The sequence below is a fragment of the Gorilla gorilla genome, chromosome 5 (genome assembly GCF_029281585.2).
Source record: "Gorilla gorilla gorilla isolate KB3781 chromosome 5, NHGRI_mGorGor1-v2.1_pri, whole genome shotgun sequence".
Classification (NCBI taxonomy): Eukaryota; Metazoa; Chordata; class Mammalia; order Primates; family Hominidae; genus Gorilla; species Gorilla gorilla.
Window position 1 is genome coordinate 57658606 of NC_073229.2, and position 16896 is coordinate 57675501.

At 47.8% G+C, this 16896-nt stretch overlaps 1 protein-coding gene and 1 long non-coding RNA gene across 9 annotated transcripts in view; one reads left to right on the forward strand and one right to left on the reverse strand.

Annotated features, from left to right (window-relative positions):
* Positions 1–16896, forward strand: part of DAAM2 (dishevelled associated activator of morphogenesis 2) — a 114656-nt gene that overhangs the window by 93172 nt on the left and 4588 nt on the right. For 5 of the 7 annotated variants that reach the window (XM_019029453.3, XM_019029454.3, XM_063707582.1 and 2 more), the window contains exons 15-24: positions 595–702; positions 3043–3069; positions 4107–4213; positions 5299–5383; positions 7969–8075; positions 8263–8351; positions 13438–13606; positions 13801–13908; positions 15498–15558; positions 16709–16840. In XM_019029453.3, the coding sequence (XP_018884998.1) occupies positions 595–702; positions 3043–3069; positions 4107–4213; positions 5299–5383; positions 7969–8075; positions 8263–8351; positions 13438–13606; positions 13801–13908; positions 15498–15558; positions 16709–16840 (993 nt within the window). The remainder of the gene's footprint in view (positions 1–594; positions 703–3042; positions 3070–4106; positions 4214–5298; positions 5384–7968; positions 8076–8262; positions 8352–13437; positions 13607–13800; positions 13909–15497; positions 15559–16708; positions 16841–16896) is intronic. The other 2 variants (XM_055392079.2, XM_063707583.1) reach the window with 1 other exon arrangement.
* On the reverse strand, positions 5494–16714 carry LOC109027314 (uncharacterized). Of its 2 annotated transcripts, XR_010134255.1 has the most exons (5): positions 16379–16714; positions 13823–14026; positions 8252–8392; positions 7934–8007; positions 5494–5676 (listed from the first exon to the last, which is right to left on the reverse strand). It is a non-coding gene; the product is annotated as an uncharacterized lncRNA (long non-coding RNA). The 2 variants fall into 2 exon arrangements; XR_008681206.2 differs by lacking the exons at positions 5494–5676; positions 7934–8007; positions 8252–8392 and adding an exon at positions 15582–15633 and having other exon boundaries at positions 13902–14029.

Here is a 16896-nt window from a genome sequence, read left to right on the forward strand (position 1 = left end):
TTGCTGGTCTCAGCAGTGTCACTACAGATGCCAGGTCCCAAACTTTGGTATTTGTCCACTGTCTGAGAATCTGGGAAAGTGGGAGGAAGACCCTTGGGAAAGAAAACAACCATCTGAGATACATAAATACAGTCCGTGCTGCAGCTTTGAGGATCCAAAATATGTATGGCTTTAATCTTCCAATGATGGCTGCCAAGGACAGGAGTGACTCCGGGCAACCTGCCCTTTAGGGGGAGTGGGCCTGTGTGAAGTACCCTGAGTGCAGCTTCTGACTTTGCTTTTGGAAAAAGTGAAGTGCACTCCCTTTCCTACTGCCTACTCATCCCCCCAGCACCCCGCATGATTTCTAGAACATGCTTACATGTGGCTCCATGCACAAGGGAGGAGAAGGGGGTTGTCTCTGGCCTCTACCCTGGAGCAGAGTATTCAAGAGAATTGGAGGTTGAGGGGAGCAACCGACTACCTTCTGAAGGTCTGAAATCCTGGTCATCTTAGTATGTGCAGTTGGGAGATAAGTGGGGTTAGGGAGGCATGGGGCATCTTCATGATGGAGTTGGGCCAACCATGGGATCTTCTCCCTACCCTGAATTTTAGGAGCGTGTCCCTGGCACCGTATGGAATGAGATTGATGACATGCAGGTATTTCGGATCCTGGACCTAGAGGATTTTGAAAAAATGTTTTCAGCCTACCAGAGGCACCAGGTAAGACCCTATACCCTCTGGCCTCTTGGACCATACCCTTGAATCCAAACCTCAGCTTCTCCTTTTCTTTCTGCCTGCCTGCCTTCCTTTCCTTTCCTTTCCTTCCTTCCCTTCCTCCATCTTCTCCTTCCCTTCCTTCTTTCCTTCCTTCCTCACATGTATACTGAATGATTTTATTCTTTATGAGGTGATGATTTTATTCTTGCTGAGGATGTAGGTATGAAGTAGAGGTGCACAGACCATAGGGGGAAATATGCTTGTATTATGGTTCATATTTATACACCAAGTATTGAAATGGTGTTTTGTCCATTTCTCTCTTCCATCCTGGAGCATCGGAGGTAGAGTCGCAAGGCCTGACCACTGTGGACCCTTGCTGTCTTTGGCCCAGGATTTAGGGACTAGGCTTAGAAGGCATAATAACTTCTCAAACCACTTTTCCACCACATTTTGTTTGTCAACACCTCTATGAGACCGAGCAGGGGATGTTGCCTTGCAAGGAAGGCAGAAGGTGCTGCTCCATGTCACTCAGGGGGCTGAGACTGAGGCTGAGGCTGGGGCTGGGCCTGGGAAGGCCCGGGGAGGCCTTGGATATTTCTCTCAAGGCTCTATGTGCAGGTGGCTGCCAGCAGTCTGGTCTTCCAGTCACAGAGAAAGTAGGGGGTGAGTTGGTGGCAGAGCGCAGGGTGTTCCTATGGTGGGAATCTGAAACTGTGCCGAGTACCTGTGGGGACTGCCAAAAGGGTTGCTTCTCAGACCTCATCCTGGAATGTGATTCAGGAGATGAATTGGGGCCCAGGAATCTGCCTGGTAACTAGCAGCTAGGGGCTTTCCCTCTAAGTCCATCTGGGGAATGACCAGCTTAGAAGCCTCAGGGAATTGCTTTATCTCTGGCCCGCCCCAGAGGGACTTCTCCCTCTTGGGGCTGGGCTACCATCTTCCTTGTTTTCTTTACTTAGCCTGGGACCTCAGTCTTGAGGGTTTCCCTGGGTGCCAATGAGTGGGTCCTGGCAATGGCTGGCTGTTGTGGCCTGGCTCCCCACTGAGCTGGAGAGGGTGCCCTAGCTCACTTTCTGCCCAGCCCTGATCTGTGGATGACTGAGGACACATGCAGCCGCTCCTAGGGCTCTGGCCAGATGATTGCTTATTTAATTTAAATGTGGGTGCCCACAGCATCAGATTCTCTACTCCTAATTCCAGGAGGCATTTTTAACCCCATGCCCATGTCAGGCTGGCAGCTAAGGCTGCTGGAGCTGAAAGGAACTCTTATGAGCACTGGCTCTTGGAAGCCAATTCTCCACGAGTGGGGTTGAGGACAGAGGAGTGTGTGGCAAGCGTACCAGGCTTGGTGATCGCAGGCCACCTCCTCATTTGAGAGTCTTTCTGAAGGACAGGGCTCTGGCCCAGCCTACCCAGGCTCCAGGGCCCTGAGGTGAGGCTGGGATGGGGCCAGTCAGGAAAGAAGGTTATGGATTTTGTACAAACTGGGTCTGGGGCCTCCCAGCTTGGTGAGTTGAGAAGAGTTAAGACTGAAAGACCCCCTGTCCTGTCCCCCTCACCTCTCTGAGCCCACGCAGTCTAATCACCTGCCTCCCCTCACTCAGTGGGCCGTCTAGTCTCTGGGACTGAAATCCCAGCAGCAGGACTGGAGAGATCCTGGAGGCCGTATTAACCTTGTTGCCTCTTCTGTCAGTTGGTTGTGGGGCAGGGGAGGTCCTGGGAGTCATGGTCTTCTCTGTGCCCCATGCGAGTTTTGAGTTGGCAGCTTCCACTCCATCGGCGTCAGGGAGAACAGAGGTGCCGGCTGTGCCTCTTCAGTTCCCCTTGCACATCAAAGGACAGATGAGGGGCAGTGAGCAACTTCAAGGACACTTGCTTTTCTCTGCCTCAGTAAACACAACTTTCTGGAGCTTCCAGATCGAGTTCATTTGTGACTCCTCCTCTATTTAGAAAGGTGAACTCATCCCAGGATGGAGGAATATCCTCCACCCTCTCCGCAGGTTTTCAGCAGAGGAAAAGGAAGAACAGGCAGCAAAGCCTGGGGTGGGAGAACTCAGGGGTTTGGTCTGCCCTAACTGGGGAGTGGTGGTCGCACTAGGCAGATGGGAGGAGCTGCCTGATCTCCGCTTCGTTTGGCTTCTCCGTGAGTGCATGTCTGCTAGAAGCAGCTCCTGTCTAGTGCCACTTATGGGTGCCTGTCTACAACCATGGGTCTCACTGGGACGAAGCGGACAGTGTAGATGCTGAGGGATCCCCGTGTCTGTCATGCTATTTCTGGGTCCCCAAATGTCTTGGCTAATGTTGTGCATGTTTAATTCTCTGTTGGCTGTGGCTGCTGCCTAGGAGCTGATAACTAATCCTTCTCAGCAGGTGAGTTACTCTCGGGGCTCTGACCACTCCAACTTTTAACTGCTGTCCCGGGCTGCTGCTCTGTACTGGGCCTGACAGAGAGGACTTGTCCATTCCACTTTCTACCTTATTCCGCATTCATACAGGGTGGTATGGGAGAGGGCCCCCAAAGAGAAAGAAGAAATGTAGCAGAGGGAGGTAATCAAATAGACCCCTGGCAGCAGTGGAGGTCAATGTCTCCTGGAATGAGGAGAAGGCTTCTAGGTCTACTGTCTTACCCACCAGGCCAAAGGAGAGCCTTTCCTGTAAGGACACACAGGGTAGGCACGACACAATTCACAAAGATAACCATGTAAGGCGGCCCCTGAAGTTGTGCAAGAGGGACCTCCCAGAGGAAGAACAGCACAGTAGACAGCCTCCTGTCTACCTCGCCAGGGGCCCAAGAGAAGGAGTGGGGCGGGATCAATGATTTCTCCAGAATCTGCCTGCTGGGACTCAGAGGAGAGAGTTCTGCTTCAGTTTCCATACCTCTGAACTTGTGGATGCTCTCTACCCTGGGCATCTTGGGCTGTGCCTGAAGTCCCTAGGAGTCAGCAACTGTTCCCTAGGGGGGTTTGCAACCAGGTTCTCAGCATAAGCCTGAGGAGGGCCTCTGGGTTGGGCAGTGGGAATGGGAGTTGATTCTGTCGGAGTCATGGTAGGTTATGTCACATTGCCCAAAGCCACAGAGATCAGTCATACCCTGACCCACTGGCACAGCCCCTTCCCTCATTGCCCAGAGTGGATAATTTCTAAAAAAAATCTCTAAAAAAATAAAAAAATAGGAAGGGGGGCTCCTCGGTGTCCTTCCCCAACCCATTGGAGCCTATGGAAAAGTCCCAGATACCTTCTCTTAAAGTTAGCTATTAGCCACCCTCCTCTCTCTCCTGTCTTTTTCTTCCCCCTTCCCCTCACACCAGGAGCATTCCTGGATTGGTAGGAGGTGGCTCTTGCGGGGCGGGTAAGAGGAGGATTAGGGAACACACACCTCAACTGTCCACTTGACTTGTTGGTTGCAGAAAGAGCTGGGCTCCACTGAGGACATCTACCTGGCTTCCCGCAAGGTCAAAGAGCTGTCGGTCATTGATGGCCGGAGGGCCCAAAACTGCATCATCCTTCTTTCCAAGTATGTGCAAAAGAAGGTGGTTGAGTTGGATGCCTGGGGGACAAAGAGGGTGGAGGAACGGAGTGGTGGCAGTCTCAGGCCTCTCCCTCTCTGCTGTCCCCTGGGAGGGACAGGCATTGATCTGGAACTGTCTCTCGGAAACATGCCTTGAGCAGCAGTTTGGGGCTCTGCAGGCAGGAAACTGCCCAGTCACCAGGCCCTTGCCCAGCCTGGTCAGCGTCTGGCAGCTGAGTTGCTCTAAGCCCACGGAGGGCCTCGCTTGGCTCAGGCCATGGAGCAGCATGATCTCAGCCCCTAAGCATTTCCCACGGCTGCAGAACAAACAGGGCAGTATCTGCGCTAACAGCACAGCTTCTGTATGGGGGGCCTCCTGCCTGAGCAGGGTCAGAGGGCACCACCTCCCATACTATTCTTAGTGCTGCCCCAGCCGCCTCTGAGACATCCTCCTCACTTTCTTCTCACAAGCCCCCAGGCCTCAGTTTCCCCCACTTGATGGTGGAAAGAGTTCTGAATCCCCAGGGTTCCTAATGGGGGTGCATGTGGAGGGGATAGGGAAGGGCTATGGGGGTATGTGGCTTCTCCCTCTCCCAGACAGCAAGACTGACTGGGACAGCTGTGTGGGAGCTGAGGCGCTGTCAGAAAACTGAGAGCGATTCTGTGTTCTGAGAATGAAGGCAGCAGGAAATTGCCCTCTTAGTGGCTTGCCGATAATCCTGTCCTCCCGTGGAGATGCTGTGCATTTTTTAAGCATGAGGAGGAGGAGAAGGATCAGGAACCCTTTGCCCTGTCCCTTTGGTCTACATTGAAGACATCTCTTTTACTCCCAAATGCCCCTATCAGCTCTGATGGATTATCAAGAGAACAGAGACCCTCACGTCTCTATTTTGACACTAAAATGCTCATTATCAAGTTTATGGACTGAATCATACTAGTCTAGTCTAAGAAGGCTTTGTAGAGGAGGTGAGGGGAGAATACTATTAAATATATTCCCAAGTCCTGTTAGGGAATGAGGGAAGGCGGAGGTGGTACTTTTTGGAGAAGAAGGTTTGAGGGCTGTCCTGGATTGAGGTGGGGTTTTGCCTTAGGTTGAAGCTTTCTAACGAGGAGATCCGGCAGGCCATCTTGAAGATGGATGAGCAGGAGGACCTTGCTAAGGACATGCTGGAGCAGGTGAGGACCCTCGTGGGAAGGAAGGGGAACTGAACCCAGCGGGCAGCCACACCCCTTCCCAACAGCCCCCAGAGAGGCTGCGATTCTTGGGTCAAGGAGAAATCAGGCTGGAAGAGTTAGGGAGAAGGTTTATAGAAGCCTCCCTGGGCCAGCCTTTCTTGGGGAAAGCTGGAAAAGGCTAAGTGTCCTCCAGGAGTCGTTCTCCCATCTGACTCCAAGGCAAAGTCAGATGAGGAAAAGTGATATCTTCCCCAAATCTCTTCCCTCTCAGTTTTTTGGATCCTTTGGGAAACCTAGAAAACACACAAAGAAACATCATCAATTGGACTTCATTACAGTTAAGAACTTCTGTTCATCAAGGGCATGGTTACTGAGTGAAAAGAAGACAAACCTTAGAAGAAGATATTTGCTATACATACATATAACAAAGATCATATTCAGAACAAAGAACTCTACAAATCAATGAGAAAATGATGAAATCAACTTAAAAATGAGCAAAAGACTTGAAGGGGTGCTTCATGAAAGAGGATTTCCAAATAGACAATAAGAATATGAAAAGGTGTTCAATATGATTAGTTATCAGAGAAATACAGTCAACCACAATAAGGGGGCACCACACACCCACTAGAGTAGCTAAAGTTAAAAAGACTGACAATGCCATGTGCTGACGAGGATGTGAAGCAATTGGAATTCTCATTTGGCACAATTATTTTGGAAAACTACTTGGAAGTACACTCTACAGCTAAACATATACCCGCCCTATTGCCTAGTAATCCCACTCTTAGGTATAACTCCAGGGAAATGAGTACAAATACTGACTAAAATAAATACACAAGAATAAAGTTGACCCTTAATAATGTGGGGGCTGGAGGCATTGACCCTCCATGCAGTCAAAAATCCACATATAACTTTTGACTTCCCAACAACTTAGCCACTAATTGCCTACTGTTGACCAGAAGCCTTACTGATAAGATAAACAACCAATTAACACATATTTTTATGTTACATGTATTATATGCTGTATTTTTATAACATAGTAAGCTAAAGAAAAGAAAACGTTATTAAGAAAATTATTAGAAGGAAGTCCGGGCATGGTGGCTCATGCCTGTAATCCCAGCACTTTGGGAGGCTGAGGTGGACAAATTACTTGAGGTCAGGAGTTCAAGACCAGCCTGGCCAGTATGGTGAGACCCCATCTTTACTAAAAAATACAAAAATTAGCCAGGTGTGATGGTGCATGCCTGTAGTCCTAGCTATTTGGGAGGCTGAGGCAGGGGAATCACTTGAACCCAGGAGGCGGAGGTTGCAGTGAGGTGAGATGGTGCCATTGCACTCCAGCCTGGGCAACAGAGTGAGACTCCATCAAAAAAAAAGAAAAAAAGAAAATCATTAAAAGATAGTGTTCATTGGGTGGAGGTGGATCATCATAAAGGTCTTCATCCTCATTGTCTTCACGCTGAGGAGGAGGAAGAGGAATGGTTGGTCTTGCTGTCTCAGGGATGGCAGAGGCGGAAGAAAATCCACATACAAGTGGTCCTGCACAGTTCAACCCTGTGTTACTCACGGGCCAACTCTATTTATAGCAACTTTATTTATAAATTCCCCGAACTGTGAACAACCCAACTGTCCATCAATAGGAAAGTGAATAAGTAGACTGTGGTATATTCATACAGTAGAATCCTACTCAGCAATAAATAAACTACCATGACATGGATGAACCTTAGACATTATGCTGGGGAGAAGTCAGACATAAAAGAGAGCATACAGCACGAGTTCAAGGACAGGCAAATCTGGCTAAGGTCCTAGAATTCAGTTGAGAGCCTATATTCACTTGAATGGCTTACTGAAGTGATGAAAAATAACTTTCCTGGGGGACGGAAATGTTCTCTATCTTAATCTGAATGATGATTCAATGGATGGAGATTTGACAAAAATCACTGAACTGCACATTTAAAGTGGGTGCATTTTATTTTATGTAGACTATACCTCAAGTTTGTTTAAAAGGAAAGAAAAATCATTGAGCTGTACATTGAAGAATAGTGTACTTTAGGCCAGACGTGGTGGCTCCTACCTATAATCTCAGCACTTTTGGAGGCTGAAGTGAGAGGACTGCTTGAGCTCGGGAGGTAAAGACCAGCCAGGGCTACATAGTGAGGTCCTGTCTTACAAAATAAAAAAATAAAAAAAATTAACCCAGTATGTGCTACATGCCTATATTCCCAGCTACTCAGGACCTGAGGTGGGAGTATTGCTTCAGCCCAGGAGGTCACGGCTGCAGTGAGCTATGATCATACCACTGCATTCTAGCCTGATTGACAGAGTGAGACCCTATTAAAAAAAAAAAAAGAAAGAAAGAAATACTGTATATCAGTTACATCTCAATTTTAAAAAAGAAAAAAGAATTTCAGAGCTGTGTGCCCTGTCATCCCCTTCAGGCAGATGAAACAAATCTGTCCACACGAGGGTGCCTCCCTCTTTCAAGGCACCCTCCCCATCTTGACCCAAGTCAGTACAGCTTCTCACACCCTGTACCCCATGTCTGCTGCTCACCAGTTGCTTGTGTGACTTGCGCCTGCTCTTTGCAGCTCCTCAAGTTCGTCCCGGAGAAGAGTGACATTGACCTCCTGGAGGAGCACAAGCATGAAATTGAGCGGATGGCCCGTGCTGACCGCTTCCTCTATGAAATGAGCAGGTTGGGGCCATGGGCATGGCGGGGATTCAAGCAGGTGGGGTTCTGGCAGGTGGGGCAGGTGGGGCTCTGCCAAGAGGAAGGGGATGGAGGTGGGCAGGCTTGAGAGGAGACTGGAGCTGGCTCCGGGAGCTGGGGCTGGCCGGGATAGGGATGGGATACCTCAAGATATGGTTCACCTTGTCTACAGGATCGACCACTACCAGCAGCGACTGCAAGCCCTCTTCTTCAAGAAGAAATTCCAGGAGCGGCTGGCTGAGGCAAAGCCCAAAGTGGAAGGTAGGGCTGAGGGTTGCAGGAGGCTTAGAGTGGAGAGGCATCTGAGAAAGGCAGGGTGGGTGGGAGCCAGTGAATAGGGACAGAGGGAAACCCCTTTCTTATTCTCAATCCAAAAACAAAAACAAAAAGTCAAAGACAAAATGTAAAATGATGATTATTATAAAAATATGCACTTGTGACATGTTCCTTATGCCTCAGCATGCAAGCTCTCCAAGGTGGGGCGTCTGTTGACATCTGCCCCAGCATGGGATGGAAAGGTAGAAAAGATAATAATAGCCACACCTACAACAGTGCCTGGCTGGGACTGAGCTCATCAGTCTTTACTCTACTTAAGAGGTACTAGGCTCATAGAAGACTTCTGGGCACGTTAGTTTAAGTGTGAGCCATTCAGAAAGTAGGAAATTGCACAAGCTGATTTCTAAAAGCATCTGATTTTCTGAGTCAGGAACACTTCCAATACAGGCCATTTCCAGATGAGAAATTTGTAGTTCAATGAGAAACATGTGCCAAGCACTGTGTGAAGCACTCTGCTTGGTTGGTCCTCATTTGGTCATCACAGCAATCGCACGGGTGGGTGCTATTATTAATTTCCATGTGCCTCCATTCTCTCCTTTCTAAAGTAGGGCTATGTTAATGTCCCGAGGCTGTGACACTGGTGAGTGGTGGAACCAGGGTAGGAATGCAGATGCTGATCTTCAAAATCAGTCCCTTCCCTCTTGTCCCCTAGTACTCCCCAGGGGCTGCCTGTGCTGATGGCAGAGCAGGGAGGGGCGTGGAGTTGTCGGGAGAGGCAGGAGGTCAGGATGGTGGGCAGAGACATGTGGACCCAGGAGGCAATAAGCAGGAGAGGCTGGGAGGCTCATTTGTGGGGAGGACAGGGTCAGCAGAGTGGAGCAAGAAAGCCTGTTTCCAGGATGTTGAGGTTACCAGGCTGGGGGCAGAACAGAGCATGGGCACCCCCTGCTGGACACCAGGGCCAGTCAGTACTCCCTGAGATGCCCAGTCCAGAGAGCAACCCTTCCTGAAATCCATTGAGATGCTTCAGGGATAGTCTATGGATAGGGTGGAGCATGCAGAGCTAAGGCAGACATTTTCTGTAATCAGATCTTGTTCCCCCTCACACTACACACACACACAGCAAGGGACCTGCAGGTGGTAAGCAGGTATCAAGATAATCAATCAAGAGGGAAAGAGAGCAGCAGTGACTCTCTATTTCTAAGGTCTGGCCATATCTCCTGCCCTGGTGATGGGTGAATCCTTATCTTCTTCACAACTTTCTTTCATCCTGCTGCAGACTGCCTTTGGAGCATGCAGCACAAGTAAGGGGTTCAGCCCAAGACATGTGTGCACAACTATTTGTATGTCTTGGGTCAGTGGAACAAATGTGAGCAATTGCCATTTGGAGATTTGGAACCAGAGTAGCTTAGCCACCAGAAAGGTTTAATCTCAGACAGTTTCCTGCTCCCAGGAGCCTAAGAATTAGTCAGTGGAGGCTGGGTGCGGTGGCTGATGCCTATAATCCCAGCATTTTGGGAGGCCAAGGCGGGCGGATCACAAGGTCAGGAGATTGAGACCACTCTGGCTAACACGGTGAAACCTCGTGTCTACTAAAAAATACAAAAAAATTAGCCGGGCATGGAGGTAGGCACCTGTAGTCCCAGCTATTCAGGAGGCTGAGGCAGGAGAATGGCATGAACCCAGGAGGCGGAGCTTGCAGTGAGCCGACATGGAGCCACTGCACTCCAGCCTGGGCAACAGAGCACGACTCCATCTCAAAAAAGAAAAAAAAAAAAGAATTAGTCAGTGGATACTCAGGAAAGAGTCTCCATTTGATATCAAGCTAAGCCGAGTTAAGATGTGTTTGGGATAGCAAGATCTGCTGGGGAAAGCTACTCTTCTATAGCTCTGCTCTATAATAATTGCTCTGTATAGCAATGGCTGCTGTCCTTGTGTAGACCAGACATAAGTCTGTTTCCTCTAAGAGCTAGATAGGAAAGATATGACTAAAGTTGTGTATTATAGAATCAGATCAGTGTGTGTGACTGTAAGTGGAGAAAAGAGGATTGTGCAAAGATGGGATTCTTATTCTTCCTTCCAGTTCTCCCAGGAAGTATTCCTGGAAGAGCTAAGATTTAGCCTATCCCAGCTAGGTGTGATGAGCTGTTGACACCTGCCCTCCTATCCCCAGCAGGGGCTCTGAGTCCATTTGCCAAAAGCTAGTTCACCAAATTTGACAAATTTACCAGTTCTTCTATGAATATATTCATGAACTTATAATTCTTGAATATATTCTTCTTATGAATATATTTATTGCTGAATATACCACATTTACCGATTCTTATTATAAATACATTCACCGAATATAGTCAAGATGAATATGGTTGCAAATGTAATATTCTTATGAATATATTCATGAATATATTATTCTTGCGAGTATATCTAAAATGTCAGAACTGCATCTGGGCGTTTTCCCATTTACACTGATTTCCTTTGAACTCTTGTCATTTTCTGTTTTGCCAACATTTTAGCATTTTTAGGAGGATTCCTTTGCAGATTTTCCAAATAGCATATAAACCTTAGAAAAAACATCCCAACCAATATAAATTGCCAGAAACTTTCCCAAGTATTCTTTTTAAATAAACTTTTTTTGAAACATAACATGCATATAGGAAAGTACACAAATCATAAGAGTCCTACCTGAAGAATTAAAAAAGGGAACCACATGTGTAATCAACACCCAGGTCAAGAAATACAGCTTCCAACCCCCCAGAGCCTTCTTCATGTCCCCCTCCCAAACTTTACCCCCCTCCCTCCTCTCTAAAGGTCAAACCCATCTTGACTGCTAGTTTAGTTTTATCAGTTTTGAACTTTATTTTTTAAATTTTTACCTATTTTCTTTTTGAGACAGGGTCCTGCCCTGTCACCCAGGGTCCTGCCCTGTCACCCAGGCTGGAGTGCAGTGGTGTGATCTTGGCTCACTGCAACCTCTGCCTCCTGGGCTCAAGGTATCCTCCCATCTCAGCCCCCCAAGTAGCTGGCACTACAGGCACATGCCGCCAGCCTGGCTAATTTTTGTATTTTTGTAGAGACAGGGTTTCACCATGTTGCCTAGGCTGGTCTCAAACTCCTGGGCCCAAGTGATCTGCCCACCTTGGCCTCCCAAAGTGCTGGGATTGTAGGCATGAGCTACCATGCCTGGCCTGTTTTGAACTTTATATGAAAGGAATGATAGAGTATGAATAATTTTAGGCTGGTGACTTTTGCTTAACATTATGGTTGTGGGTTGTCCCTGCTGTTACATGTAGCAGTGGGGTATTCATTTTCAGTTCTGCATTTTATTCCATTATATGAATATACCATAATTTACCCATTCTATTTGGAATTTAAAAAACCTAGAAACAACCCAAATACCCACCAAGAATAATGTGGCTTTTAGGTAACAGAGTATGTACATGTTCAACTTAAAAGCTACTGACAAACCTTACTATTCATTTTTACAACTTTATTTATTTATTTATTTATTTATTTGAGACGGAGCCTCACTCTGTCGCCCAGGCTGGAGTGCAGTGGTGTGATCTCGGCTCACTGCAACCTCTGTCTCCCGGGTTCAAGCAATTCTCCTGTCTCAGCTTCCCAAGTAACTGGGATTACAGGTGTGCACCACCACGCCTGGCTAATTTTTGTATTTTTAGTAGAGACGGGGTTTCACCGTGTCGCCCAGGTTGGTCTCGAACGCCTGACCTCAGGTGATCCGCCTGCCTCAGTCTCCCAAAGTGCTGGTATATCTTCTTTTTAACAGTTACTTATTTCTAACTGTGTTCGAAGCTTTCTACAAACTTTTAGCAAAGTCGTTTTCATTTTATCTTCCTAGCAGCATCCTAAAGAATGTTCAGTTTGGCATAAGCCACAGATCACAGGATAATCTGGTCTTTTTGTTGCCACACTGAATATTCAAAAATCATATTCCGTAACTAGTAGACAAAATCTCAGTTTAGGATTTGTGTCCCCCTTCTGCACACCCACCATAAAGACATCATAGCTGAGGAAGGGCCAGAGAATACACAGCAGAATGAATTATTGAAGTTTTGGTTACTGTTAGCTTAGTTTGTATTTCTGGCAAAGATAACATTTAGAGCATTGGGGGAAAATGGTTAAGATGCCCAAAGGTTGGAAAAATCTTAAAAATGACATTCAACAGGATGTCAAGTAGCTTATTTCATCAAATCTTAGACACTATCAACTGAAAAGCATGCCATTATTTTATAGAACAAAAATAATAGAATATTATAATTGAGAATATGTTATTTAATTGATTTTTTTTCTTTCCAAAAAATCAATAGAATATAGCATTTCAACACAGGCAGAAGCAATCCCATAATAGGTAAAATGCTGAAGTTAAGTGCTAGGTTTAGAAAAGTAAAAGTGTCATATTCATGAGTATATTCATGGAAAGAATATCTGCATAATCTTTTTTTCTTTTTTCTTTTTTCTTTTTGATACAGAGTCTCATGCTCTTGCCCAGGCTGGAGTGCAGTGAGGCAATCTTGGCTCACTGCAGCCTCAGCCTCCTGGGTTCAAGGGACTCTTTTGCTTTGGCTTCCCAAGCAGCTGGGATTATAGGCATGCACCACCACACCTGACTAATTTTTTGTATTTTTAGTAGAGACGGGGTTTCACCACGTTGGCCAGGCTGGTCTCGAACTCCTGACTCAAGTGATCTCCCCGCCTCGGCCTCCCAAAGTGCTGGGATTACAGGTGTGAGCCACCGCAACCGGCCTTCTTAATAATCTTTAAATACATGTAAGAAAAGATCTTCTGAAATTGTCTTCTTGGGAAGAGCTGGCACGTCCTACAAATGGGGTATCTGGTGAATTGGCCTTGGTGAATGTGTCTGCTTCCCCTGGAGGTGGGTGAATGTGAAATCAATGGGTCTGCTGAGGAGTAGGTATAATCTCTGCCTCACTGAGAGTTGAAGACATTTGACAGCCCCTTTTCTGAACTTTGCGGTGGCATCTTCCTGGGGTGCAATGAGAACTGCTGCTCTGCCTAGCCCATGCAGGCCTCTGACCTGTGCCTCCTCTCCCAGCCATCCTGTTGGCCTCCCGGGAGCTGGTCCGCAGCAAGCGTCTTAGACAGATGCTAGAGGTCATCCTAGCCATAGGCAACTTCATGAACAAAGGGCAGCGTGGGGGCGCCTACGGGTTCCGGGTGGCCAGCCTCAACAAGATCGCTGACACCAAGTCCAGCATCGACAGGTGAGGACCTCCCTTCCCGGCCACTTCCTTGGCCTCTATCTCACCCTACCCTGGCCTCTCACATCCTCCCTCTATTAGGACGGGAACATCCTAAGACTCATCACCCCTTTCTCTTAGCACTCCATCTTCTGACCCTCTGACCCTCGTGCCCAGTTTCCTCTGTCACTTACCACTGACCTGACTTTCATCCACAGAAACATCTCTCTGCTCCATTACCTGATCATGATCCTGGAGAAGCATTTTCCTGATATTCTGAACATGCCTTCAGAGCTGCAACATCTTCCAGAAGCCGCCAAAGTCAAGTGAGGGTTCTCTCCAAGACTTCCTTCTTCCCATGATGACCCTCATTCTTGTCTTACTTTCCTCTTTTGGGGTCTACTCTGGGCTTGATGATGGCTGGTGTGAGACCTTGGTTCTTGTCTTCTGAGTTCAAAAGAATTTAAACAGACACACAGCAAAGGGGGTTTAGCATAGAACAATGTATTGCAAAAGAAGATATCTTGTGAGTTAGGTGCAGAATAGACAGTACACCCTGAGAGAGAGAGAGGATTCAGGGTGGGCTGCTTGTAAGGATGAGACAGCCAAGACTGGCACTAGGAAGACTCCCAGTATGGGAGACTTACACGATTATTCATAAAGAGGTGGGAAGAGGTATTAGGAAGCAGGCTCTGAGTGGTCCTCTGGGTGCACATGTGTAGTAGCTGTGTGTGCTTTTTCATACATCACATGTCTCATTAGCACCTTAAATCTCCACCTAGGGGTGTGTTTTTTTACTATTATATGAGCAAAGGGCCAGTCTGAGGATAGGTAAAATCAAAATGCGCATGCTTTCCAGAGGGGAAAGTCGCTACTGCAGATAGCTTTGCTTGAATGAGCTCAATTACAATGCGAATGCTGAGGTTTATTGTGTTGACTGTATGGGCACCACCACAGCTGCTGTGTTCTGAGAAGTGCTCACTTCCTTGACTACCTATCCTGCCTCAGGCTGAGTAGGAATGGGCCATGTCTCAGGGTCTGCTTCTGGGAAAAACCAAACAAAGACAATTTGCTCTTAAATCCTTATTTCAGAGATGCTTCCAGAAAATACCAGTAGAAGAATGGGGAAGTGAGCCAGAGATAGAAAGAATGCCAGTAACAAACATTATTAAGCCAGTTACCAATCACAGGCAATTGGTGCTTAACCCCATGAGGAATTCTGGGAAACAATGTGGAATACTTCAGTTTTCCCACCCAAAGGGCAAGGTTGCTGGGGCAATCAGAGAGCATCTCGCAGTAATTGGCTGAGGGGCTCTGCAGGGGCAGGGAATAACTCTCTGGCCACAGGTACAGGTAGAAAGAGCTTGGCCTCAAAAAGAGTGTGCATACAGTTGGAAGAGTTGGGGCCATGCCCTACAATGGATGGTCCAAGGAAATGTGGGTGGGGCCCCAACAGCATCTGCTAGGCAAGATATCAGACACGAACATCTAGGCTGATAGATGTCATCTCCAGGAAAACTAGAAACATAGTGGTAAATGGCTCACTGGTATCGAATGCTATTGCTTGCAGGATCACATAAAGAGCTTATAAGCATTACCTGGTAGTAATAGAAATAAATAGGTCTAAGCCAGAGGCCACAGGTTGGAAATCTTCTGATATTGCAGCATGACATTTCTGACCTGGAAAGATCTATAGAATGTAGGTTTCACCTTGTTAATTTATGGATGCACAGACAGAGGCATGAAGGGGAGGTGCTTTGTCAGGGCCAACATCAATGGCCACACCAGGGCTGGAACCCAGGCTCACCGACTCCCAGGCCACTGTGCTTGGCTCTGCCCTCTCCCTGAACCAGCCTTAGCACCTCAAGGCGGGAGTTGATGGTCCTCATTCCCTTCCCTCTGTGTCTCCTTACAGCCTAGCAGAGCTGGAGAAGGAGGTGGGCAACCTCAGGAGGGGCCTGAGAGCGGTGGAGGTGGTGAGTACCTTGTCAATGCCTACCTGGGTGAGGGCTGCTGTCAGCAAACACTGTTCGTCACTGCACCCTAAGCTCCTACACAGGGGCAAAAAACAACGGGCACAATGGGTACAGCCTCTAGCACAGGGTCAGCCCTCCCAAAGGATAACTGGATTACTGGGGCTTAAGTTTGAGCCTTTTAAAAAGGGTTACCTAAGACTATACCCATGTTACTGTCCAACTTGGTATCTATTTGGCAGTGGAGTGGAATGAACCATACATCTGACCCATGCCTACACTGGATTCAAGTGCATGGGAAAAAGAATCCTCATCCCTTGACTGCCAGCTAGGGGCAGGAAGCACGCAATGTGGCAGTGGGACCGATGTCCCCAGAAGGTTCTTCCTTATGTCTCTCTGCCTGTTTCCTGGGCCAGTGGAGGACCCAGGTCTTTTGTTCCCACCATTCCTGTTCTGATGGCTTCTCGGCTGATACTATCTCTGGCCCTAGCCTTCCAGAAAACACCAGTAGAGGAGTGGGGAAGTGAGCCAGACTGGCCCAGCATGGGGATGTCTCTAAGTCTTGTCCCCCACACCTAGGAACAAGGGACCCTTCCCCTCTTCACTGAGGAGAGAGGCAGTGGGTAAGGGGAGAATGGACTTTAGAGACAGATTAAGGATGACAAAGAACGTTTTGTTGCCACTATGGTGGGGGAAGATGATTTCCAAATTTACAATTTTATAGTCCTGTTAAGTGCTACTCAAAGTGTGGTACATGGACCAGCAGCTTCTGAATCAGCTGGGAGCTTTAGAAAAATGTCTCTTTAATTTGTGCATGAGTCACCTGGAGTCTTGTAAAGATGAGTCTTGTTAAAATGCAGCTTCTGATCCTGTGGGTCTGAGAGTCTGTATTTCTCATAATTTCCTAGGTGATGCTGCTGGCCCCAGGTCACATGTTGGGTCTCAGTGCTCTAGAGAAAGAAAGATGGCAGGGTGGGCTGGCTGCTAATGTTAGCTCATAGTCTTTGCCATCCTTAGAACTTTGAGACGCAGGGTGTTCCCTCTTCCAAAGGGCTCAATGTCCTGTGAGTGACGAGGGGAGATGTGGTGACCCCTGCACCCCTGACTCTCATCTTGGCACCAGTCTAAGCAGCACTTCACCCTCCCTCCTCAGGAGCTGGAGTATCAGAGGCGCCAGGTACGGGAGCCCAGTGACAAGTTTGTCCCTGTCATGAGCGACTTCATCACGGTGTCCAGCTTCAGCTTCTCCGAGCTGGAGGACCAGCTAAATGAGGCCAGGGACAAGGTAAGGGTGCCCCAACCCCCACTGCTTGCCAACCCAGCCTTATCTAAACAAGTTCC